Source organism: Notamacropus eugenii, chromosome 1 (genome assembly GCF_028372415.1).
Source record: "Notamacropus eugenii isolate mMacEug1 chromosome 1, mMacEug1.pri_v2, whole genome shotgun sequence".
Taxonomy (NCBI): Eukaryota; Metazoa; Chordata; class Mammalia; order Diprotodontia; family Macropodidae; genus Notamacropus; species Notamacropus eugenii.
The window spans coordinates 650515185-650541633 of record NC_092872.1 but is presented as its reverse complement, the minus strand read 5'-3'; the positions used below and the strand labels follow the sequence as shown (position 1 = coordinate 650541633).

The window sequence follows — 26449 nt, the reverse complement described above, 5'->3', positions numbered from 1 at the left end:
ACATACTAACAGAAGAATAACAGAGGATAATACATATGGATTATGACATGAGGAGTATCAAAGAGAGAAACCTGTAGCAATAGACTCAATTTTCTTGGTAAAGTATGAGATGAACCTCAGCAGAGAGGATGAAGGGAAAGGTGTGAGGCTTGAGGAGAGATGAGAGCTTTGGAACAATTATTATGAAGAATGTGAGAGAAAATCAATTAGGAAGAAGTAATAGGATTGCCCTTCTGTACCAAGGATCCAGGTGAAATTAGATAACACAAATTTGTAGTGATTTAATTAGAAGAGTTATGACTTTCTGCAGATCCATTCAACAGCACCCAAGAAGGAGAGGAAGAGATGGATGGCAGGAACAGTACAAGGCTGGGAATGTGACAAAGCCAAAGAGGTAACAGGACAAATGATCAAGGGATGTGACAGTAGATTGTAATGTAGAGTATTCATTAAATGGTCAAGGCTAGGAATGAAGGAAAGGGTAGCCAGAGCAGGAAAAATGGTCTGATAAAATACTGAGGGCTGGAGGAACCAGACCACAAGGTAAGGATGTGGAACAGGCTTAGGAAAAGCAAGGTATGGGAAAAGAAGGAAAGATGGGCAATTAGGAATATTATCAAACAGAGACATTAAACACAGAAATTGATGTTAAAATATTGCCTTTTATATCAAGGGCCCCACTGAATAATGATGTACCTCTCTGCTGAGATACTTCATTGTTACACAGGAAAAATACAAAGCAATGCCTCCTCCCTCCTCCAACTTACCTAATAGCTGTTGTAATAGGATCAGACTTCAAACTGGATTCTAAAGAATCAAATGTAACTGTACAAAGTACCTAAAAAAAAACCCACATGATTCTGGTATTGATATACTAAGTATATAGAATAAAAAACATTTGAGAAGCACAGTAAGCAACCAAAAGACACATCCTGTGTGTAAGTAACTCTGTACAAAGTCTACCACTACCATATGGGCACTTAATAATGAAATTGTTAGTACACTCAAGAAATATTAACTGAGCTTTTTCTATGTGAAGGTACAATTCTAGTTACAGAGAGAGAAGAAGGGGAGCAGACAAAAATGAATGCAATCCTACAAATGAATGCAAAATCACTTAACCTCTCTAGGTATGTTTCCTCATCCATTAGATGATGGAAACAGACTCAACGATCTTTTAGATCTCTTCTGGCTATAATTTCTGTGACCTAGATCACAATTCCTTCAGTGCCTTAATAGATAATTCTCTGGTTGATGAATCCAAAACCATTTTATTACTCATATCAAGATATTAGGAGACAGCCTGTTATCCGGAGCCAATCCCAGAAGCAAGCTGTGCCCTGAGCTTGGCCCAACAACAGTCCTTTGCATTAACCCTCTGGATGATTTCACCCTCTAGCAAAATCACATAATTATTGTATTGCTCTGACCAGCACCAGGTGTTCTCTGAACTTGGACAAGCACCTGCTGCATCCATGTTCTGGTCAGGAAGCCCTGCTATGAATCAAACTTGTCTCACTATTGCTGTTACCCTTCACTGTGTAGCTATTGGTATAAGCATTGAGATCTCCCCATGATGTCTTGCATTCTCCCCATTAGTGGCTAGGTCCCAACACATGTATCCTTGTTTTCAAGCCATTTCCCTCACCTTGAAATTAAGTTTCTGTTTGATTCCTGACTCTACTGTCTCGAGCCTACTCTATTTGGCTGTGGTCACAGGTTGGAGGCTGATTCTGTCTGGTTGACACTCAATGGCTTACTTTCTGGTGACGAAAAGGGTAGGATCAGGGACTGGACCTGTGATTGCATTAACAAATACAGAATTCCTGAAGAAGGTAGCTTCCTCATACCATTGAAGGTAAGAGTCTCTCTTAGGAGAGGAGTCTAGAGCAATGAGAAGGCAAATGCCTTACCCAAGTCTTCCTGACTCTAAGACTAGCCTTCTATCCACTGTGTCATGCTGCCTATCACTTTTTGGTGACGAAGCTACAGTGATGAACTTGTCTTCATTTGGCTAGTCTGGACAGTCCACCCCTTTTTAAATTCTTTTCAGATTGGTTGGGCCTATCAGAAAGTTTCACCTAGTAGTAAGCTTTTGAGAATCCAAGGCCATGTCTATGTCAAAATGATACACAGGATTAGGACATTAATGGAAGTAACTGTACATTAGTTTTTTGAAAAATAGTAATGCATAAAGTATCTATCTAATCATCAGAATAGTTAACCAGACCCCTCATTTACATAAACAGAAATTTAGTAAATGCATCCACATGAAAATAATAATAGGAATACGAAGACACACCCATGTGCACAGCTCATTAGTTTCAGCATTCAGAAGGGATAATGGGATATTACTTAAATTCTAACTCTTGCAATGACATGGAACAAATAACTGAAAAATATTTTTGCTTTTAATCTTTATTACAATGGGAACATATTGTGTGGAAAGCAGAGTAAAAATACATTTAATAAGAATGTATATGTAGAGCCTATATTGGATTGCACACCATGTTGGGGAGGGGGAAGGGGACAGAGGCAGAGAAAATTTAAAACTTATCTAAGTAAATGTTGAAAACATAAATAAATTTATTTTAAAAAAAGTAAAGTATAGCCTATACATATCTCAAAGGTTAAGTTACTAAAGTAATGGAAAAAACATCTCAAGCCTTCTTGACTTCTCTGAACCTCTGATCCTCTTCTTTAGGCTTCTGCAGCACTACTCTTGGTTCTCCTCCTACCTCTCTGACAAATCCTTTTCAGTTTCTCTTACTAGATCTTCCTTTGGGTTATACCCACTAACTGCATGTCCTCCAAGGCTCTGCCATAGGTTACCTTCTCCCTATATATTATTTCATGTGGTAACATTGTCAGCTCACATGGGCTCAATTATCACCTGATATAGATGATTCCCAGATCTATATATCTAGCCTTAGACTCTCTCCTGAGCATCACCAATAGTCTTGTATCACCAATTGCCTACTGGATATCTTGAACTGGATATTCCATAGACACCTGAAACTCAACTGGTCCAAAATGTAAGTCATTCTCTTTCCCCTTAAGCCCTCTTCTATTTTCTATTACTGTCAAGGGTCCCACCATCCTCCCAGTCACCTAGGCTATATTATAACCTAAGTGTCATCCTTGACTCCTCACTTCAACTCATATTATCCATCTGATGTGTTGGTGCCATCCTGGCATAGGACTTTATTGTCTCTTGCCTGGATGACTACAATAACCTTCTGTTTGGTTTCCTTGCTTCATAATGATGTACCGTGCTTCAGGTCTCTTCCACTCCTGTCTAGCGTAAGTCTGACTATGTCACTTCCCCATATCTCATGCTAAATAAACTCCAATGATTCCCATTATCTCTAGGATTAACTATAAAAATTTCTGTTAGGCTTTTAAAGCCCTTCATAACTGCCCCCTTCCTACATTTCCGGTCATTTTATACTTTACTCCCCTCTCCATGTGTTCTACAATTCAGCAACACTGGCTATGTGCAAGTAGGTACTCTTTACATACCACACTCTCTCTAATTCTGTGCCTTTTCACTGGCTAGTTCCCATGTCTAAAATGTCATCCCTCCTTACTGCTGCCCCTAGGTTGCCCTCAAGACTCAGTTCATCTTCTGTAAGAGACCTTATCTGTCCTTCCCACCCCCCCATTAGTGCCTTTTCTCTGAGGTGACTTCCCATTTACATTTATATATTCTATATGTACATAGTTGTTAGAATGTGAGCTCCTTGAGGAGACTCATCATAGTGCACGGCACTTACTAAATACTTGTTGACTTGACTTAATCAACTATCATCAAGGGTTGCCTGATTATTCAGGTTAGTAACTGGCAAAGTTCAGGAACAATACTTTGTAAGTCAATAAGACCCTCCATATTAAATCAGCATGTGCTTTGCTATCCAGTGACTTCAGTATAAAGGTTAAAAATATGTCAGATATCATGAGTCAGGAATAAGAAATGAGAGTGGCTGTACAATTGCAGGCTACACCAAATGTACACACCTTTTCCTAATTCCCAATTCCCACAGTCCTAATTCCCACATCTATAAGGAATCCTTTCCTGTCTGTCAAAATATAAGTAATTTTGAGGTAGTATGGTGAAGGGAGAGAGCCTCACTACAGGAGACCCTAGGTTCAGAGTCCTACCTCTGTCTATTGTCTGAATGACTCTGGGCAAGTCACTTAAAATCTCAGTGGCCTAGGAAAGTTTCTAAGACTGTAAGTTGTAGAGCTGGTGCCAATTGGCATTGGTAGGAGTTACCTCATTGAGAATACTGGTGAAATCACTAGTCCATTAAAAGAAATACATATATAAATAAATAAAATCAATTTCATTATGCATGATATTGTTCAATGTTCATCATATCCTGTACTACCAATTCTTGTCTTTAAAAAAGTGGTAATAAAAAGATGTGTACATTTGGTGTAGCCTACAATTGTACAGCCACTCTCATTTCTTATTCCTGACTCATGATATCTGACATATTTTTAACCTTTATACTGAAGTCACTGGATAGCAAAGCACATGCTGATTTAATATGGAGGGTCTTATTGACTTACAAAGTATTGTTCCTGAACTTTGCCAGTTACTAACCTGAATAATCAGGCAACCCTTGAAAACCATAAGTTGCACAGTAGGGGAACTTCACTGAGAGAGAGAGCTTCTTCTCTGGGAGTTCCCTATATCAATGAAGTCATATGAGCTGGTGTCTTCCCATCAAAAAAACTGAAAAAAACCAAAAAAAAACCCAACAAACAAAACATCACCACCACCACCACCACAGAGTATTAGAGATGGAATGAGGGTTTTTGGAGATTATCTAGTTTAATCCCCTAGTTTTACAAGTGACCCACAAAAGGCAAAATGACTTATTCAAAGTCACATGGCTATTAAGTAGAAAAGATGAACTTTTCTGATTCTCAGCTCAGGCTCCCTAAACTAGACTTCTGCTATTTTTGAATAAATGCCAACAGACAGACAAAAAAAAGAGGGAGGTAACTGCTATGATGTATTTCTGCTTGGATAAAGCAATCATAAACCATAAAATAACTGTAGTGATTTGCAAATATTACCTGTGTTTGGCCCCTCTGAAACAGTGCTGATCCATGAAGGGTTCTGAACACATCTACTTCACAACTAACATCCCTGAGTGATGTCAAATCTCGTCCATCACATCTATGATAATAAGCAATAAATATGAAGTTTAAAGCATTTGAAAGTAGGAAAAAGTCACACTCACACAAGATGTCATTCTCCCTTTCTCTTTGCCTACCATGCTCTCCTTCAGCAGGTATGTAATAATAACAATATTAATAATACCTATCACTTACGTAGTACTTTAAGGTTTTGCAAAGCATTTTACAAATATTATCTCGTTTTAGCCTTACAACAACCCTGGGAGGTAAGTGCTATTATCATTCACTTTCTACTAGAAGAGGAAAAGTTCAGCTATAAATAAATATATTTTATTTTCAGGAAAAGGATATATTTACCTTCTATATTCATTCAAGACAATACTTCTAAAAACTTCTTTTGAAACAACATTGAAGGATTCTATTATTTCATATGGATCGGCCTCTGGAAAGTTTTCTACAGGCAGAAGACAAATCAGAAGAAAAGATCTATTCAGAAGGCTGGGTTTCTGTAGGTGGATCATCTGTCAAAGTAGGATTTTATTTTCCCAATGCAGAGAGTATGCTCTGAATATGAAGTTCCCATGCCAACCTCTCTTTTCAGTTTTACTTAACATTATTTACCCTCTATTGTACTGTCCATGAGACCAGACTGTTCACACACTGTGCATTTCTATCACATTCTCTCTCTCTAGCTTTGATCATAACACTACCCATACCTAGAATATAAATGTGAATCACAAAGTGCTAAATGTTTTAGGTCCTGTTTGCATTATTACGTATTGGTTCCTGGGACCTTGCATCCTTTTAAGCTGAATAATGCTGTTTTGGGGTTGCCTATGCTGTGCTACTTACCAATAAATTCCACTTAGTCACATTATGAAAAGGCATTACTAGTCACCTCAAAAGTGGTCATCTGTACTTCCCTTGTCTCAGTAAATTTTTCTTAACCTGTAAATTAGGGAATCAATGAGTTCCCTTTGTGCTAATAGTCCTATGCTTATTGACTGAAAATAACAAAAAACCAAGTGCAAAGTTTTACATAATATTCCCCAAATGCTCATTTGTTCTAGTATAATAACGTGACAAAAAGTGATCACATTAAAAACTTCCATATATTAATTATTTATTCAAAATATTCTAAGAAATCATTTCCAATGTTATGCTTTATCTTGAGATTTTGAGTTTTTGTGCTGAATTTAGGTAAAGAATTTAGATGCTATAAGTAAAATAAAGTTAGAATAAGGTATTATTGTTTTTGTATCTCCAAGGTGTTACAGAAAAGTTGTTTTTACACATATACACACACAGAGTTTTGTACTGATGGTAAATCTTTATAAAAGACTTCTTAATTTTTAAGCTACATAAGACCTAGTAAAACAGGATTCTAAGAATTATTCCTTTTTTGTCTTTTCTTTGTTTTTTTTTAGAAAGTCAAACAGGGTTAAGTGAGTTGCCAAGGATCACAGAGCTAGTCGATGTCTGAGGTCATATTTGAACTAAGTTCCTCCTGACTCCAGGGCCAGTGCTCTATCCACTAAACTACCTAGCTGCCCCCTAAGAATCTTTCAATAGCAATTATAGGTAATAGCCTCAATTCTGACAGATAGTGACCTGATAAAAATTATTCGAACAATATTCTGCTTTTGAAAAAACCAAGTAAATCAAACCATGGGATATTTGTCTATTTGGAAGAAATTTAATATTTTATGTTGAGTTTAATTTATGTTCAAGTGGTACAACAGATTTTTACATTAAATGCACAATTTAGATTCCAGGGAGCAAATGTTCTGTATAATTCAAACTTGTACTTTATTCCATATTTGTTAAGTACCTTCTACAAACAGGCACAGATGAGATAGACAAATGAGAAACAATTCTAACTCTCAATGTGTTTACAATTTAGTAGAGGTAAAAAGGTATTTACATAAGTAAATATAATACAAATTTGAATATCATTAAAATATTAAGGGGGAGTATCTCAGTATCCCAATAGAAGTACAAATTATAAACAGCATGTTGAGCAGTTTAGTTTGTTTGGAAAGTGCAATTGAAGGGAAATAGTGTGAGATCAGGTGGAAAAAATAGGCTGAAGCCAGACTGGAGGCCTTGAAAGCCACGCTTAGAGGCCTTGAAAGCCATGCCTAGAGTTTAGGCTTTACCTGATAGACAATAGGAAGTCACTGATGATTTTTTTAAAAAATGGAGTGGCACTGTTAAAGATAAGCCTTAGGAAGATTCACTTGGAATTCATAGTGGGAAGCAAGGGATGAAAAGTCAGAAGGCCATGAGAGATAAAGAGGGCCTGAATTACAGTGGTGACAGAGGGAGAGAACATAGGCACTATTATGAAGCTATTATTAAAAAAAAAAAAATTGACTGGATATGGCGGACAAAGGAAAGTACTCAAGAAAACAATTCTAAATAAACCTGGAATTTCCAAACCGTGAAGTACAGAATTATCTACCTAGGGATTAAACCTGTGTGCAAATAAAGATTAACAATGGTCAAATAATTATAAAATTTCATTGTTACCAAAATAAATCAAAACCATTAATAAAAATAGCAGAGTACCTTTTAGTAGTTCCTCAACATCTAATCTTATCTTGTTAATAGCATCATCTCTGGAAACCTAAAAAAAAAGTTACACTTGTAAATATTATTACTAGTAGTATAACAGAAATATTTTTATGTTGCTATATAACAATGATCAAATTATGAAGTGTACATAGAATTCTGGGATTCTATAAAGGGAATCTTTTTTCAAAGATTAGTAGCTAGCAAAGAAAAACAAAATCTTCCTTGTGACATTCATTCGGATGCATTTACACATACCCAGATATTAACAAAAGTAGGAATGGGATGAGGGACATCAAGAAAAAAGAAAGTTTCAAGATATTTCAATCAACCAATCAAGAGACATTTATTAAGTGGCTAGTATGTGCCAGCACTGGGGATGTAAAAAGGGACAAAAGACAGTCCCTGTCGCCAAAGAGTTTATAATCTGATGGGGTAGACAACAGCCAGCAAGTATATACAAAGCAGGGTACATACAGGATAATTGGAGATAATTAACAGTTGGAGGCGCTAGGGTTAAGACTGACTAATTTAAGGAAAGTCAGGGAGGTCAGGGCATGGGGGACAGCTAGAGAAAATGCCTCAAGCATTAAACATTTTACACACACACACACACACACACACACACACACACACACACACACACGCACACGTTGCATGAAAACAGATGCAAAATTCCCAAACACTATTAAGTAAAATATGGTATTAGAGTCCTCAGAACTCTTATACATATAGTATTCTTGGGAGATATTTCAAGTAGACTTACTTTGTCATGATTATAATCTGTAAAAACAGCATAAATCCTTTCCATGGCATGTCTGTTTTAAGGATAAAAAACATATATAAGGTGTATCATTTGAAATCACTTGTTAATTTCGTGTGTGTGTGTGTGTGTGTGTGTGTGTGTGTGTGTGTGTATTTAAAAGTCACTTTCTCAAACACTGATTCAGCCTTAAAGGAAATGTGAATTGCCACCACACTTGGCCTGCAAGGACAGAAGGAATAAATATAAAATTAATGAATTTGAAAAAAATAATTTTAAAAAAAGAACAAGAACATGGCATTTAAACTAATATGAGCGAACTTGAGAAAATGACAGCTGCCATTATATAGCACTTTTAGGTTTTGTAAAGTACTTTTCATTCATTGTCTTAGTTGGACGGTCACTTTAAGTGGTTCTTAGGTGAGTGATCTCATGTAAAATAAAGAAAACAAATCTGGTGAGTTGTTACAATCTAGTTCTTAGTCAAGTGTTTATAAATAAACACTTTGTATCTGGCTGCAAAGATTGAATAATAATGTATCTTATTATTAAGTAGGTGAAATCAACCTCTATGATAGATTTCTTTCTTAAATTTATATGCATTAAAAGAATTACTAACATAAGTAAGTTTTTTAATTCAGTTAAATTCAATTCACATTTATTAAGCACTTACTATGTTCAAAGCACAACAGATCTGCATTCCCATGCTAATTAAAGGCAGTTCATAAGTCATGAATGCCCAACTTGTAAATGCTCTGAAACAAACAGGCAGCTTTATACCCTCCTCTTCTTGTTCGTTTTGAGAGTTCAAAAAGCATTTGGGGAACCTACTCTATTTACTGAACCACACTAGGGAGGAGCAGAAATTTGGGTGCCACTGAATCCTACCAATACCACATCTGCCCTTCTGAAAGAACTCCATGCTTATTGGTATGGGGGAATAAAAAGAGCAGAGGGGGTAGGAGGTTGGGTACAGGCCATTTTGCAGGCAAAATGTGTTTGCCCTTAAAAATGGTTTTTTTGGTTAAGATTGAAGATAGGTATTTATGATAATGGGACAAAAAGAAGTTCAGTATTGAACTGGATAGAGAGCTGGGCTTGGGGTTAGGAAGACCCGTGTTCAAATCCAGCCTCAAACCCTTATCAGTAGACCTTGGGCTAGTGACCTTGGGCAAGTCACTTAACCCTTTCTGCCTCAGTTTTCTCAACTGTAAAATGAGCTAGAGAAGTAAATGGCAAATCATTCCAGTATCTTTACCAAGAAGACCCAAATGGGGCACACCAACTGAAATAGGTGAACAACAACAATAAATTTATGACAATGGCTATTAGGATAGAATAGTGCTGGCTAATGATTAAGATTGCAAAAATATAACTATAGTTTCTACAGAAAGTTTTTTTTTTCTGAGAAGGAAATAAATCTGGTACTAATTCCACAATTTGTATAGTATGAATGGATGTACTTACTTATTGACAAATTTCACCATCTCTGGAGGTGCAGAAAATAGCTTTTGAGGGGTCCTCTTAGCACTACCACCCTCTCTCATCAATTTCTGTATCCCCTGGATTATTTGTTGGGTGTGCTTCACCCCAAGTTTGATGGCGTGACAAAAGTTCTGCTGTAATACATTCTCTGCAGCAGCTTCCAACATCACTATTAAAATAAAAAACAGGGAGCCAAATTTCCATTGATATTTACTTTTAAAATCAACATAACATCGGTAAAAAATTTTTAAGTCATGACCTAACATAAATTTAACATCAAACAATTGCCTTTAGTTCCAAATACCACAGCCACTTTTCTAATTCCTTTCCTTAACCAAAGTATGGATTAGTAAAGTATGGATGAACTATGTGGTCCTCATATTTAAATTCCCGATGGGGTTTTCCTCTAAATTTCCCAGAAAATGAACAGAGGAAATTAAAGGTGGTCTGCATAAGATTAAGTTTAGTACAAATACCTTAAAAGATATTTAATCTAAACTCACTAGGTTTTAGATTTTTGCATACGTCCTGCACAGGAACAGAGAAGCCTTAATCTTATAACCTAAAAGCTTCAGGTTTTTATCATATGGACCTTCTCTACTACCAATTTTTAAAAAAATTTACATGTTTTTTCCCCTTTTAAACAAAAAACCCACAAAATAAAATATTGCATCTTGGAAAAGGGAGATTTATGTAAATCATTAGATATAGATTGATTTTAATGAAAGTGGTCTACTTAGAGTTAATGTGAATTACTCTAGGACTCATGTAATTAAGTTAATTTTCTCTGTTGCTAGTCCTTTTCTTTCAGTGAGCAAGAAAAAGCTTTAATCTTCCTTTCAGTAACAGTCAAGGAGGAGGAGATTTCTGAATCTTTTATTTTTCCTTTTCCTTTTCAATCACAGAAGATCAATAGAAAGGAAGAGTTGGGAATTATGTTAGATAAGTGACTAAAATGTCTTCATCCTTTGTCCCAGAGATTGACTGGTAGTCATATGAGCAAGCAAGTCAAAGATAAAAGAAAGGGCCCACATATACTAAAAATATTGATAGCGGCACTTTCTGAAGTAGAAAAGGACTTGAAAGAAAGTATATGTCCATTTGTTGGGAAATGTCTGAAGGTGTGGTGAATGAATGCAATGGAATATTATTGTGCTGTTAGAAATGACAAAAATGCACAATACAGAGAAGGAAAGACTTAGATAAAGTGAAAAAAGCAGGACCAAGAAGACTATACACAAAGACTGTAAAACAAGTGAAACAAAGAACAGTCAAACTAAATAGGAATGCTGTGTGATTGTAATAACCAAACTTGATGCTGAAGAGAATTTACTTCCCTTCATTCTTTTCAGAAAAGGGGGACTATATATGTGTGGAACACTGAATATATTGTCAGCCAGTTTTGTTAACCTGATTTTGCATCTCCTCTACCCCCTTTTTGTTCTATATTGTAAGGAATAACTCCGGGAAGCAGAAAGCGAAATGATCTATTCATAAAAGAAGGTAATGTAAAAACAAAGGATATTACCAAAAATTTTAGAATCATTAGGATCACTGCCAATGGAAATTTATGTACTGCCAATCATGAAGGAAAGACTCAGAAGCATTTTATTTCCCTAGTGTATAGCCAAGAGGAGAACATTAAACCATGATGTAGATGTGGAATCTGGGACAAACGGCTGACAATTTCATCTTCCCTAGATCCTAGAGTACATTCATTTAACAAAAGCATTAGCTCTGAGGAGTGAAGAGTGCAAAATTGATTTCAGATTGTGAAAGAACAAAAGTCATCATTTTATAAATGTACCTGTGCAAGAACGATATCCACAAAATCTCTATGTGCTCATCCAGCCTTTGCTTGAAGATTTCTAGTGAGAAAGGACCCAACATGTCCCTCCTCCCCAAAGCAATTTATTCTACTTGCAACTTCTAGTCGTTGCTCATAGTTCTGCTATCTGGTTTTGATTGTTTTTCCACATAATACACCTTCAAATACCTGAAGGCAGCTTTTATATTCCATTCAACTCACCCCATAATTCTATGTGCCTGGTACGCAGTAGGTGCTTAATAAATATTTACTGAAGTACCTTCAAACAATACTTATGTGGCATAATCTTGTGGCCTATTTATCATCTTAGCTCCCTCCAGTTTACCAATGCCTTTCCTATACTGGCACCCAGGTGACTCAAGATCAACTCACATCTCATCTTTCTAACTAAGCTTCCTTATACCAGACCACCCTCTTTTGTCAAATCCAATCATAGAGCTGGAGAGAATACAATGGACAAATAAATACTATTACATTTACAAAACAATTCAGTATTAAATTGTTGCTTCCTAGACTAAAAATAATTTTAGAAATAGTTCCCAGAAAGTTTTTAATAATTAAACACAAAATGTACATATATTTAGATTTAAAACTGTGAACTTATAAGAAAATACCAGATTTCCAAACTACTTACCAATCTGACTGCTAGGAGCTCCAGTGACTACTAAATTTAAAGTACTACAGGACATTTCTTTTCGAGTTGGGTTAACAACATACTCTCCATCAATTATTCCTATTCGTACTGCACCTAAAAAGGACTTCAATTATTATTGATATTGTAAAACTCAAAATCATTGATATCAAAAATATTTTAACCTGTTACTTTCTGAAAACAGACAAACAAAAACCCAATGATTATCCACACTTTTAACATCTGGAAGTTTTTCTTACAAGTATTATCATAACGAAACCCTATATATGCATTGTATTATTCTGAGTCTGTATGCCCAATTCTCAGCCACAAATAAGCTCTCTTTTAAAAACTGACAAAAAAGAAATATACTTAAGAAAAAAAAACCTTGAAAACTAGTATGATTTTATTATTAGAATCAAAACTTGATTCCAGCAAGCTTGAAAGAAGCAATATTTGAAATGTCATACTTAAGCCAGTGAGGCAGCTCTACATCAGAGATAGCATCAATACAGACCTACTTCACATCCACATCCTAACATCAACTTTGGGATTTCATCCACAAACTTCTGCTTTTTTGGATAATCTTCTGCTCATTGTTTAACAAATTCCTGCTTCCTATCCCTCTAATCCCTGTGATTCAGAGCTGATGTCTGGCTTGGCAAAATCCTCATCCCCTGCTATCTCTTCGTTCCTGTTCCCTTCTAATTCAGTCTAATCCCTGGTCCACTCTCCTCAACTAGCCCCTGCCGTTGTGCACTCTGTTATCAAATTTTTGTTCATTTTTCTCATTCCTAACTCCTAGAGAAAACCAATAACTGGTTTTCTTCTGAAGATACTACTCTCTAACGCTGGTACCTCCTTTTCTCAATGCCCACAAGTCCAGAAATTTGCATATTTATGCAACTTACAGAATCTTCTTAGAAACCCACTCCTTAAAGTTTATGCCATTTGATTAAAGCACACTTCCTGGATCCTTACTACGGTTATCCATTGACTTTCAAGTTATCCTCCCTCTTTCCTCTATAAGTACAGTTTACAACTTTCTTTCAGTCCAACTAATGTCCTCATCTTTGCTGACTTTGCTACTTACGTAAAATCTCCTTCCTAATACTCTGACCTCCTAAGTTCTTTAATGGAGATGATTCCAAACTATCTCTTGTCACTGCCCTTCACATCTTATGCCTCACCGCCATCTGCCACTGTTCTACTACCATCAAAATCTTGAACTCTAAAATGTCCCTTTTGGATCACAACTTTTGATTCTACTTTTCCCACTGCCTCCTTCCTAAACTTGCTCTTTGTCCTCACAATATCTAATTCCTCAATGTCTACCCTGTTCTAGTTTACAACTTCTGTTCTGGCCTTATTGCCTTCTTTTTACGGTTGGGACCCACTCCAATTGGACGCTCATTGCTTGACATCTGAATTCTTTATTCCCTGTCCTTTAATATGTCCTGATAATTCTCAATTATGTGTCATCCCCGCAATCTAATTTTCCCCTGGCTATGCAGGAGTTGCTGGACAAAAGAGGAGACACAAATGAGTCCATGACAAATTCACTTTCACCACTATATGGCAATCTTTTTCTTTACTTCTGATTGGCTCCCTATCATACATCTTTGTTGTTCCTAAGTTGCTTTTTTCAAAGCCTTCAGTATAATTCTCACCATCTCAGAAATGACTTTGCTTTCTTTTGAGAAGTCTGAGCCTATCTGTTATGAGGCCTCATCTCCAAACCTCTACATTTTTATTTATTTTCTCTTCTTATGATCTAGTTCCAGAAGACAAACTGATATTTCTTCTTGTCAAGATGGGCTATTCTCCCACCTGCACCTTTGAACACATTCCTTTCTATCTCTTTCAAAAGCCTTCTCCATTGATCCTTTCTTCTTCAAGCTAGATTTTATTTGACTCTCTGTTGCCCAAGAATATGCTTAGTTTTCTGGCCTTAAAGACCAACAAACAAACAAATTTCCCTTGACCCTAGCATTCTCTCAAACCTTAGTCCTATTATGTCTCCTACTCAATTCTAAGTGCCTACGCTAGCAGTGGGGAACCTGTGGCCTTGAGGCCTCTAGGTCCTCAAGTGAGGCCCTTTGACTGAATCCAAACTTCATAGAACAAATCCCTTTTTTAAGGGTGAAGTTTGGATTCAGTCAAAGGGCTGCACTTGAGAACCTAGAGGACCACATGTGGCCTTGAGGCTGCAGGTTCCCCACTTCAACTATGCCCACTGCCCTTACTTCCTCACCACCAATTTGCTCTGCAACCCTTTGAAATATGGCTTTTAATCTTACCATTTACTAAAACTGCTCTTTCTTTTTTTAATGTTTATTTTTAATTTTCAATATTCATTTCCACAAAATTTTGAGTTCCAAATTTTCTCCCCATCTCTTCCCTTCCCCCACCCCAAAATACCATGCATTCTGATTACCCCTTCCCCCAATCTGCCCTCCCTTCTCTTATCCCCATCTTCTCTCTTTTCTTATAGGGCAAGATAGATTTCTATACACCATTACCTGTATTTCTTATTTTCCAGTTGCATGCAAGAACAATTCTCAACTGAAACTGATCTTTCAAAGGGTCCCAGTTACCTCTTAAGTGCTAAATCTAATAGCTTTGCCTCAGTTTTCTATTCTTGACCTTTCTGGAGCATTTAAAACTACTGACTACACCCTCCTGCTAGCTAAAAACCCTCTATAATCTGACGCCAATTTATCTTTCTAGCCTTTTTTAATATAACTACCCTATATCCCTGCCCAATTGGACTACTAGCTGTTTCCTGAACTCAGCATACCAACTCTCCTTCCTCTGTGAATTCATGTAGTCCATTTCCTGTTTCTGGAATATATATTCTTATTTTTGCTGTCTAAATCCATTTATGCCTTTAAGGCTCAGCTCAGGTAACATATCTTTTGTAAAATCCTATCTACTCCCTATTCCTATCTGACAGTATTTTCTACCCTCCTCAGTTTTCTTAAGAGTACTTTGAATTGATCTCTCCTTTGCTCCCATTACATTCTACCTTATATTATACTTATGTGAAAAATGGATTACTTCTCTATTGTGCTCTAAGCCCCTGAGGGCAGAGAATGTGTAATCTTTTATCTTTGTACCCCCTCAGCTAATATAGTGCTGTGAACACAATAGGCACATAACTGTACAAATTACATATTACTTTGTAAAAGTAACCTTAATTATATTTCTTATATTCAAATTTTGACTTACCAATAGGACCATTCCAAGGAATATCTGATAATGAGAGGGCTGCAGAAGCTAAAAACAAGCAAGATAAAAAAAAATTTTTTTTAGCTTTTGGTATAACTAAAATACTAATGTAAAAATTTCTGGATTTGTACTTACCACCATTAATTGCTAAGACATCAGGCTCATTAACACCATCTACCGCTAAAAGATTACAAAGAACCTGATGTGAAAGAAAAGAAAAAGGAAAACTTTCATTGAGGAATACCATTTATGTATTAAAATCATATAACAAATAACATGTCTTCTGTAACTGATTACAACTGAGTAGATAATACAGTATTAATAACAAACTTACCTGAGGCTGAAACATCCTTGAAAAGGATGGGAAAAGAAAATAGTGGAAATCCATTTGTACAAAACAAACAACTGTCAGATAAGTACTGGCCATTCAAAAAGGAAATGTACCAAAAAGATGTTTATTGGAAAAATCCAATAAAAATTATCTGAGATCAGAGAATGAAAAGAGGCTTGAACTTGTGCCATTTAATTTATTTACATCATTAATAGAAATGCCCTGGGCACTAAATTAATCATTGGTTACCCTTGTGACAAAGGGCCATATACTTTAGACATCCTGCTAGGTTGGGAAATTCAGTCTACAGGCAAAGAACACAGCAAAACTAAAGAGGAATCAAACTGATAATTATGATTTTATTAGTCTAGATCCACCAACCAATATCTATTGAAAGTATGAATATCTGCAGATAAGGTGCTATGCTAAGTATTATAGTAAGATTTATATGATAAAAAGAAAGTCAAAAATTAGACTCAGAGTAAACAAATGCTTAGTATATTACTTGGCACATAAATGCTTGACAAATGTTTACCGACTGATGGATTGACACAAGACTAAAAAAATACCAGACATCTATTAAGCCAAATAATTCTATTGTAATTATGACAAATCTATAGAAGTCACTGGTATTTTGATTATGTAAAGACTGAATTCAGTATAGGGTATCAAAATATATACTTTTAAAGAGACAAGAAATCCTTCTTTTCTACATAAATGTACTATGAAGAGGCTTTCTAAAGGAAGACATCAAACTTCTTTCTTACTGTTCTACACTCGTTCTAACTTGGCAAGAATTAAAATTAAGGTTATTTTTTTTTGTGCTAGGAGAGAAACTCAAAAACATTTCAACAAATGTTACTGGGATGTTACTTAAATTAGTGATAAATTGCATTACTAAAAAAAAAATAAAGCTTATTACTACCAAATTTACTTGTAACCAAAAATGTGATGCAGATTTTTTTTCTCCAGGGAAAACTAGAAAACTTAATGAAAAATAAGAATTATATTCTGTCCTACAGTATATCTTAAAAACTGTCTTTAAAAATTGTTCTGCTGGAGAGGCACTGTAGTATAGAAGAAGGATCACTGAATTTAGAGAGAGGAGAAGGCTGGGTTTGAATCTCACTTTTGACACTTATTAGTTATGGAACTTTGGTTAAGCCACCATTTCCTCATCTGTAAAATGAAAAAATAATTCTTGCAATGTCTCATAGTGTTTATTTTGAATTTTGAGCATTTTGTAAGTTTATGGACATGTGGGTTAATATTATTGATCAAAACATCTTTTCAGTAAATCTCCAATTACTATTTGGAATGAATGTTGTACTTATTCATTATTCATTCAGCTTAAAAAGTAATACTACCAAGAAGAATCTCTATTTTCTTATGATCAACACAGCAAATACTTAAGAAATACTGACTAAAAAATATACTAAACAGAACTTACCTGTGTATCATAAAAGTAGCCTGATGGAAAGAGAGGTCTGATTGAACGATCTGGGGGGGAGAAAGGAGTTTTTAAAATAGCTTTGTGGAGATATTGGTTTATCATTAAAGTGATAATTAGTAGACTTTTTGTATTTACAATGTGACTAATAACAGAGTTGTTCAATATGAAGAATTTCCTTTTTTCTTAGGCTTATTTATTAAGGAGAACACAAATGAATGGAATTATATTACTTATATATGTTTATCCCATCCCTGGTAATAATGTAGGTACCTAAATGCTTTGCCAGAAGTATGATGCACAAGCACCATAATGGTCTTACAAGCAGCCAAGAAGTGAGAAAATACAGTTTGTAGTTTTTGGCAAAGGCCAAACAGTGGAAAGGGGAATTTATCTTCATTACAGTCCCAAAGTCATTAGTCCAAAGTAGAAATAGGAGACAAAGTCATAAAAACTGCACCAGTGCAAAAGAAAATCCTTCCATTAACTATTGCCAGTGCCACTTAAGTGTGGTTATAGTTATCAGCCTGACAATACTAAAGCCACTTTTACATCCCTCCCGCTCATTCCAAGAAATTCAACCATCACCAACTTATAAAATAAGTCAGAAATATCCAGGAATGCTAAAGGATATTTAGGAATCAATCTACAGAATTAATCTAGTTCACAAATTCTACATAATTTGGGAAAGCATTCAAGTGAAGACTACTGAAAAACATGGTGGATAAAAACATCTTATTCACTTTCTTCTTGCTTCTATCCATCTTTTCTATTCCTGTCATTCTTACAAATGCTTATGTTCACATCACTCTTCTGCTCAGAAATCTCCAGTGGCTTTTTACTGTCTACTAAATAAAATTTGCTTTCCATTCAAAAATCCCACAATCTCACATTATTCTACCTTTCTATCTACATTCTCTCTCTCAGTAACCTCATTAGCCTCCATGGGTTTAACTAGCCTCTTTACATAGATAATTCGTAGATCTCTGTATCAAGCTCTCGTCTTTTCCCTGTGCTTTTCCCTGTGTCCCTACTGGACATTTCAGACTGGATGTTCCAGAGATATTTTAAACTCAACATGTCCAAATCTGAAATCATTATCCCCACCTCTCTTCCAAATTTCCTGGGCTCCCAGGTTTGTAACCTTAGTGATCTTCTCTTTACCCTCCCTCACCCCACGTACTCCAAGAAGTACTTTAAATGATCATATGTAGTTTTTTAAATTTTTATCTTACCTATAATTCGACTTGTGAGAATTTCTTTATCAGAAGAACCAAACTCTCTTCTAAGATGATTTGTGGGAATTCTACCTGCTGCAGCAGCTTTCTGTTTATAGTCAACCTTAAGTGAAAATGGAATTGTTCTTATGAATTCCAACAGAAGCTACATACTATTACAAACTCTTAACACCTACCAATGCCTTACGAATAATTATCTACCTGGGACAGATAGCAATTTATTCTTTGGAGCAAAAACAGTGTTACTTTATTTTATATTTACAAGACAAAGGTTTTATAGAACGTAAGAGCTGAAAGTGATCTTAAAGGCCATCTAATTTAATGTTTCATCCAATGAAGCTCTCCAGTGTTTCTCTAAATATCCCTAATTCCTACTGCCTGCTTTGCTAACTTCTATAACAACTTACTGTTCAGTTGTGTCAGACTCTTCATGACCTCATTTGGGGTTTTCTTGGCAAAGATACTGGGATGGTTTGCCATTTCCTTCACCAGCCCATTTTACAGGTGAGGAAACTTAGGCAAACAGTGTGAGGTGATTTGATCATGGTCACACAGCTGGTAAGTGTCTGGGGCCACATTTGAACTCAGGAAGATGAGTTTTCCTGACTCTATCCCCTGTGCCACCTAGCTGCCCTTCTAGGGCAATTAAGATTCCACTGTTTCATCATGCTACTTATGAAAAGTTTTTATAGGCTGAAGTACAATGTGCTTCTTTGCAAATTTGTTACTATATATGTAAGGAGATTATTAGTGTCTATAAATAGCCTTTTACCATCATGAGTTTAATTACCCATTTAAAAAAGTGACCCAGATACATCCCTGGCCAAGATACTTTGTCCAAAGTATTAAGTAATATGGACATATCCCCTCCTCCCCCATTTTTTCCCTTTGTACTTTTTAGAAACTATCACAATTTCAGACAAATTATCTGGTACTTACCACTAAAGGCATGAACTGAGAGGGTGAAGGCTTTGTTTTACTGACTGCTGTAACCATCACAGCTGTTTCACCTGACTTAAAAACACATACAAAAATACAACAAACAATAGTAAGTAGCATTAGCACCAGGAATTATCAATATACCAAGAGCTTCCAATTATTTAAGAGAAAGATTTAAAAAAAAAAAGAAAGAATTCCTACTTTACTTCAATTAAACTCAAGGAAAGATTACTGTTTTCTTCATAACAGTGACTTTAACTAATCTTCAGTGGCCAAAAGCAGACTCCTGCTATGCAACAATGATTGAAACAAGAACAGTCAATTTGAAATAAGCAAGCCTAGTACAGTTTTCTCTATCATCATTAGAAGCAAAACTAGAGATATAGGTATAGATCAATAAAACTTCCTGCACAAAGGTTCATAAGATACTAGAATATCTAACTTAATTAATGCAGTGAAATGTCTTTTTTTGAAATGTCAAAGATAAGAACTGGAGCAGTTTTGATATAAATATTAGAAGTAAACTAGATAATTCCTGAATTGACTTTCACTACCGACACTCTTACATTCTCAATTTAAAATATTCATTATTATGGAAGAAATTAAAACCAGGTCCAGTAACCATTTTTTAAAAACTAAAAATTTTACCATAATGTTTTACCTGTACTACAGCACAGCCATCTGCAAATCTAGCCAGTTTTCCAGAGGATATTTCCAGTTTTCTGTTTAAAACAAAACCAAAAGAACATGAGTTATCAATTCAATTGACAGCCCTGACACACAGAATCTACAAAGTTTTCTTGAAGAGAGCAGGGTATTCATTAAATGCTGGTAATTACTGCACTTTATATAGAGTTTTCACAGAATTTTTAAAGAGCTTTAAGCTTTGCAAAGTGCTTTGCTTACGTGGCAGTCAAGGCAGAGAAAACATGAAGAAAGTGCCATAACATGTAGAAGAGAGGAGGCTGGAACAAAGATTGTATTGTGGGCATATTGAGAAGTGAGGTTGGTGGTGCCAAAATGTGAAGATGTTTAAAGCCAGGCAGAGAAATTTGGACTTTGTGCGGAAAGAAATCTTTGTAGGTTTGTTAGCAAATTATACTTGATGTAATTTGGGGTACTTAATCTGGTGTCTGTGAACTTCAGAATTTCCATGCCCCCTCCCCCCAACTGTTTTGATCATTGTATTTCAATATAATTGATCTCCTTTATACTCCTATGCATTTCTTATACACTTAAAAACATTCTGAGAAAGGATCCATATTCTTCACCTTACTGCAGAAGGGTTAAGAACCCGTAGTGAGGAGTTTTACAAAGATTAATCCTATAACTACTAGTAGGACTATATACTTGAAGACTTGTTAGGAATACCATTGTAATTCCGGCATGAATGTAGCTGTAGGAGTAGAAGGGAATGAATGAGTCCATACCATAGACATTTTCAAAGAAGAAATGGTAGGAATTGGAAATTCAAAGCATTTTTAGAAGAAATTCCTATAGGGGAGCCATTGTAGCTTCTTGAGTAGAAGAGAGTGATATAGTTGGACTTGTTCTTTAGGAATATCAAGTTAGCAGCTATGTGCAAGATATTTAAAAGTGGATAGACTTGAGACAGGGAGACTCAGAAGAGGTTACTAATATAGTCCAGGCAGGAAACATTAAGGGTCTGTCTAGGTTGGGCAGCTAGGTGGTATAGTGGATACAACACTAGGCCTGGAGACAGGAAGACCTGAGTTCAAATCTAGCCTCAGACACTCAGTAGCTGTGTAACCATAGGCAAGTCACCTCACACTGTTTGCCTCAGTTTCCCCCTCTGTAAAACGAGTTGGAGTAGGAAATGGCAAATCACGCCAGTATCTTTGCCAAGAAAACCCCAAATGGGGTCAGGAAGAGTCATACATGACTGAACAACAAACTAGGGTGGTTGTGATGTAAGAAAAATGAGATATGATGCTAGAGATGTTAACAAGTAGAATGACTGGACATGGAGGAAAATAACAGTGAGGAGCTGAACACAATTTCAAAGTTACAAACCTTGTCAGTGACATACTAACCCAGAAGCAGTATGGTATAATACAATAAGAATAATAACTAATATTTATAAAGTGCTTACTATGTGCTAGGTATTGAGCTTTACAACTATTATCTCATCTGCTCTTATTATCCCCACTTTACAGATGAGGAACTGAGGCTGAGAGAAGTTAAGTGACTTGCCCAGGGTTAAACAGTGAGTGCCTGGGGAATTTGAATATATACTGGTCCCATCTCAGACACTTACTGGCCATGTGACCTCTCAGCCTCATCTGTAAAAAGTAAAAGTTTCCTCATCTGTAAAAAAAGGATGGGCTCTATAGCTTTTAAGGTTTGTAATAATCCTAAATCCATGACCCTATGACATAGGAAGTTAGGAGGAAGGAAGGTTTGGGAGGAAAGGTGAGTTCTGTTTTGGACATATTTAGTTTGAGATGACTGGAACATGTGTGGAGATGTCTTGAGGCTATTAGAGGTGTGGAAATGGGAGCTCAGGAGACAAATGAAGGATGGATATGTAGATGAATCATAGATTTAGATCCAGAAGGGAACCTCAGATGCCACTGAATCAAACCCCCTATGGAAACAGAGGCCCAGATTGGTTGTTACTTGCTCTAAAGTCACATAACTTGGAAGTATCTTAGGTAGTATTTGAATCTTGACTTGAATCTTCTTGACTCCCAAGTTCACTGCTATCTCCCATACCCTGAGGCTTTTCAAATCATCTGCATAGAGATTACTGGCTGTACCCTAAGCCTAGAAGGTTCTCCCACTTTACTTTTGGCTCTTAGAATCCTTTGTTTCCTTAATACTCCCCTCTCTGAGTGACATCTTCTACATGAAGCCATTCCTGTTCCCCTGCCACTTTCCCCTTCCCAAAAATTTACCTTGTAAATAGTGTTATTTTGTATCAATTTAAGTTCATTGTACCTTCTGACAGAATGTAAGTTCTTTGAAGACTAGAACAGTTTCATTTATTTCTTTGTATCCCTCGAAGCTGGAACATAGTAGGCATTTGTTGACTAACTGAAGAGATTACCCAGAGCAGAGAGAGGAGAGGGCTCAAGACAGGGCTCTTTAGCACACTTGCAATAAGGATGGATAATGATCTTACAAAGCAGCTCCTGCGAAGATGGTAGGAGGATATCTAAGAGAGGGTAGGGTTCTGAAAACCAAGGTGAGAGTCTTTAGAAAAACAGAGTACTAAATAATGTCAAATATTTCAGAGGTCAAGAAGGAAGAGGATTAAGAAGAGACTACTATTAGATTTAGCAATAGAGAGCCCTGGTGATGTTAGATAGGACAGCTTCTATCAAGTGGTAGAGAATTAAAACCAGAGGCTCAAACTGAAAACTGGAGGTGGGCAAAGGGAGGCAATGAGTGTGGACAGCTTTTTCTGGGAGTTTGGTTGTGAAAGGGAAGAGATATCTCTATATCTATTTATCTACCTATGTATATGTATGTATGTATGCATGTACACACATCCATGACAGCTTGGAGGATCCATAAGTCAGGTTTCATCAATCTCCAACTCTTTCCTCTCATTTCATTGAAACTGTTCTCCCTTAAATTTCCAATATGGCCAATTTCAAGGGCCTTTTCTCAGTCTTCATTTTTCTTGAATTCTCTCTGGTGTATGGCACTGTTGCCCACCCTCTCAATTAATCTCTGCTTTCTCTTTCTTCCTGCCAGCCTTACTACTCCTTAGCTTCCTTTGCTGGATCATTATTGATATTTCTCTTCCCTTTCCTCTTCAACTGTGGTTTCTTCCTGCGTCTTTTTTTCTTTCTATACTCTTATGGTGAGTTCATTAGCTCCCAAGGGTTTATCTCTATGCAGTTGACTCAATCAGAACCAGTCCTTCATCACTAACTTTCTACTGGATGTTTCCAAATGTATGTACCAAAGGCACCTTAAATTCAACATGTCTAAAACAAAACTATCTTTCTTTCACAAAGCTGCTTCTGGCTTCATTCTTTACCACTTGATTAAAACTGTCCTATCCAAAGTCACCACGGATCAATCTCTTGATTGCTAAATCTAACAGTGGTCTTTTCTCAATCCTCTTTCTCCCTGTCCTCTTCCAGTATGAGTCTACTGACCATTTTGTCCCTTCTTACTTACTCCTATCAAGAGTACCACCATCCTTCCAGTTCACAACCCAGAAGTCTTTCTCTATTGTTCACTCCTCTCCCCCAAATTCAATTGGTTACCAAGTCCTGAGAATTCTATCTTCATACTCTCACATTCTTTCCCCTCACAAACACCCTAGTTCAGACCTTCAGACCTTTGTCACCTCTTACCTGGACGCCCTGTAAAAGACACTCCTAAATCAGTCACCCAGTCTCCAATTTCTTCCCTCCAGTCCATATTCTACCCAGGCACTTAAATGATATTCATAAAACATAGATCTGCTTATATCACTCCCCAACAAAAGAAGCTCCAGTGGCTCTCTATTGCCACATTTCTCCGCATTTCAAGTCTTTGGAAACCAGGCTCCAAATTACCCTTAAAGACTTTTTACCCATTATACTCATTCATGCACTGTACAATTCAGTCAGACTTATGTCCCTTATAGACAGTAATCTATTTTCACATTGTTTTTGAACATGACTGGAATGTAATCCCTCCTGATCTCTACCTCTTATTTAGATTCCTAGATTCCTTTAAAGGTCAGTTTAATTTCGAATTCCAATATGAGACCTTTTCAAGTGCCAGTGCTTCCTACCATGCTCCAAACTGCCTAGTATTGATATGTATATATTTTGTGTCTCACATGCAGACACACTGTTCCATGCTTTTCCCCCACAGAAGGCTGTGGGCAGTAGCTCTTTTGATTTTGCCTTTGTATCCCTCCATGGCCTATCTCTGGGCTTGGTAAACAGTAAAAGTATAATAGATAGACACTTGTCTGACTGCTTGATTGATGAAGCAATAGGAGGTGAACCTTGTCAACAAAGCAGAAACGTCAAGAACACAGATTGAGAAAAAAAAAATCAATGAATTTGACAATGAAAAAGTCATCTAAAACTTTGAGGCAGCTTCCTGGATACCATGGGACTGGAGCAAATAGCACAGGGCAGAAACAACATGGGAAAGAAGCAGAGGATTAAGAAATGGAAAGAGCGTTAGAATAAGGTGCTCCGACTCCCTCATCCTACACATAAGGAAATTATGAAAGCCCAAATAGCTAATGAAAACAGAATTCCACGTAAGAACTCCAAAATTCCACTATATTTCATGCCTGAATTCCGAGCTTAGTAAACAATCAAGAAGCACTTACACGCGCCTACCCTGTCTCATTAATATAGCATGTTAAGGTTTGCTTTTAATGCTCACAACCACCTCGGCCTTAGCTTGGATCTCGTTCCGTCTTCACTACAGCCTGGCGAGGAAGACGTTATTTCGCAGTCACAGATTCGGTGCCAGAAGGGACCTCGGAGCCCATCCTGTCCAACTCCCTCGTTTTTACAGAGGAGGAAACTGAGACTAGGAACGTTTAAGTGGCTTGCTTGCCCACGGGTCACAAGGATCAGAGGCAGGATTTGAACCCCGAGCTTCCAGACTCCAGCGCTCCCCGCACTGCACCCCACTGTGCAGAAGGGGAAGACGAGGCTCAGCGGAGGTAGAAGACTTCTCTCCAGAAAGGAAGAGATGGAGCTATCCGTAGCTGAAGGGTTCTAGGGGTGGGGGGCGGGGCCGGAGGGACCCCGAGAGGACTGGGGTGGGAAGGGCCCCCAGGGGGCGGGGGGAAGGTCCACCCAGAGAGGGCCGGGAGGGCAAGGGTCCCCGAGAGAGGGCCGCCCGGCTGCGCGAGCAGAGTCCCGGGCCCGCGGCGGCGGCGCCGGGAGCTCCAGTACCTGCTGCCCAAGTCCACGGTCACGGTCCTGGGCTTCGTGCTTCCCCAGAGCGCTCGTGCCTGCCTCGAAGGAAGGCGCTGGGCCCGGCCCGGCCCGAGGAAGGGCCGGTTTGTCAGCGGCCGCAGGCGCAGGCATGAGCAGCAGCGTGTGGAGGCTGCCATGACACTACGGCAGAGGACTGCTCCGAGCCGCCTCCTGATTGGCTGGTCCAAGCAGGCCTGGGGGGAAGGGCGCCGCTTAGTCTCGTTTCTGCGGCTGGGGTGGAGATCCAAGAGGATTACGTGCCACGGAGGCCGGAGAGGGTCAAACTTCATGTAAAGGCGAACTGTGACACAGTTCTCTGGCTCTTGGTGAGGTCTGACTGAATGCTAACCTACAGTTGCCAACTGTGTGACCATGAGGAAGTCACTTGTCTTCACTGAGCGTCAGTTTCCTCTTATGCAAAATGGAAGTTTAAAATCTATTTTTTAAAAAATTAAGTGTTTTTACATTTTGGTTTGAAATTTAAAGATAACTAAAAATTAAAAATTTTAAAGGCTGTAATACCTGTAATATCTGCCTCACTGGCTTGGTTTTGGTGATCCCCAAAGATAAGTTTTGTAAAGCAGTTTACAGACTTTAAAGGTTGTGGAAATGTCCATCAAACTAATGGAACCAATACTGCAACTTAGAAAAGTGCCTCTGAGGAGGTAGAGAAAAGACAGGAAGGTGCCTGAGCTCTCCCCAGCTCCCCTGGACAACTTTAAATCGAGTCTCTAAACAAATCCTGGAGTAGGTCTGCATGACGTAAGGCCCTTGGGCCGACTGCAACCCGCCAAAGATGGGGAAGATGTAGACTTGCCACCGTCCATTCTTCTGTTTGTCATCAGACCTGTGGCAACCAACCATGTCACCTGTCTCTAGTCTAACCCGTCTTCAGCCAGAAGTTTAGGAGTTG

The 26449-nt window shown here is 37.4% G+C and overlaps 1 protein-coding gene across 1 annotated transcript in view; it reads right to left on the bottom strand.

The window, feature by feature from the left end:
* The window catches only part of PNPT1 (polyribonucleotide nucleotidyltransferase 1), a 48346-nt gene extending 22594 nt beyond the window's left edge, over positions 1 to 25752 (bottom strand). The window contains exons 1-14 of the mRNA XM_072635518.1: positions 25513 to 25752; positions 20283 to 20343; positions 19622 to 19696; positions 18680 to 18785; positions 17445 to 17494; positions 15799 to 15862; positions 15664 to 15711; positions 12436 to 12549; positions 9956 to 10142; positions 8492 to 8543; positions 7723 to 7780; positions 5509 to 5605; positions 5089 to 5191; positions 768 to 838 (exon numbers count right to left, since the gene is read on the bottom strand). Coding sequence (XP_072491619.1) covers positions 768 to 838; positions 5089 to 5191; positions 5509 to 5605; positions 7723 to 7780; positions 8492 to 8543; positions 9956 to 10142; positions 12436 to 12549; positions 15664 to 15711; positions 15799 to 15862; positions 17445 to 17494; positions 18680 to 18785; positions 19622 to 19696; positions 20283 to 20343; positions 25513 to 25673 — 1247 coding nt within the window. The 5' untranslated portion in view covers positions 25674 to 25752. The remainder of the gene's footprint in view (positions 1 to 767; positions 839 to 5088; positions 5192 to 5508; positions 5606 to 7722; positions 7781 to 8491; positions 8544 to 9955; positions 10143 to 12435; positions 12550 to 15663; positions 15712 to 15798; positions 15863 to 17444; positions 17495 to 18679; positions 18786 to 19621; positions 19697 to 20282; positions 20344 to 25512) is intronic.
* Between the last annotated feature and the right edge of the window lie 697 nt (positions 25753 to 26449).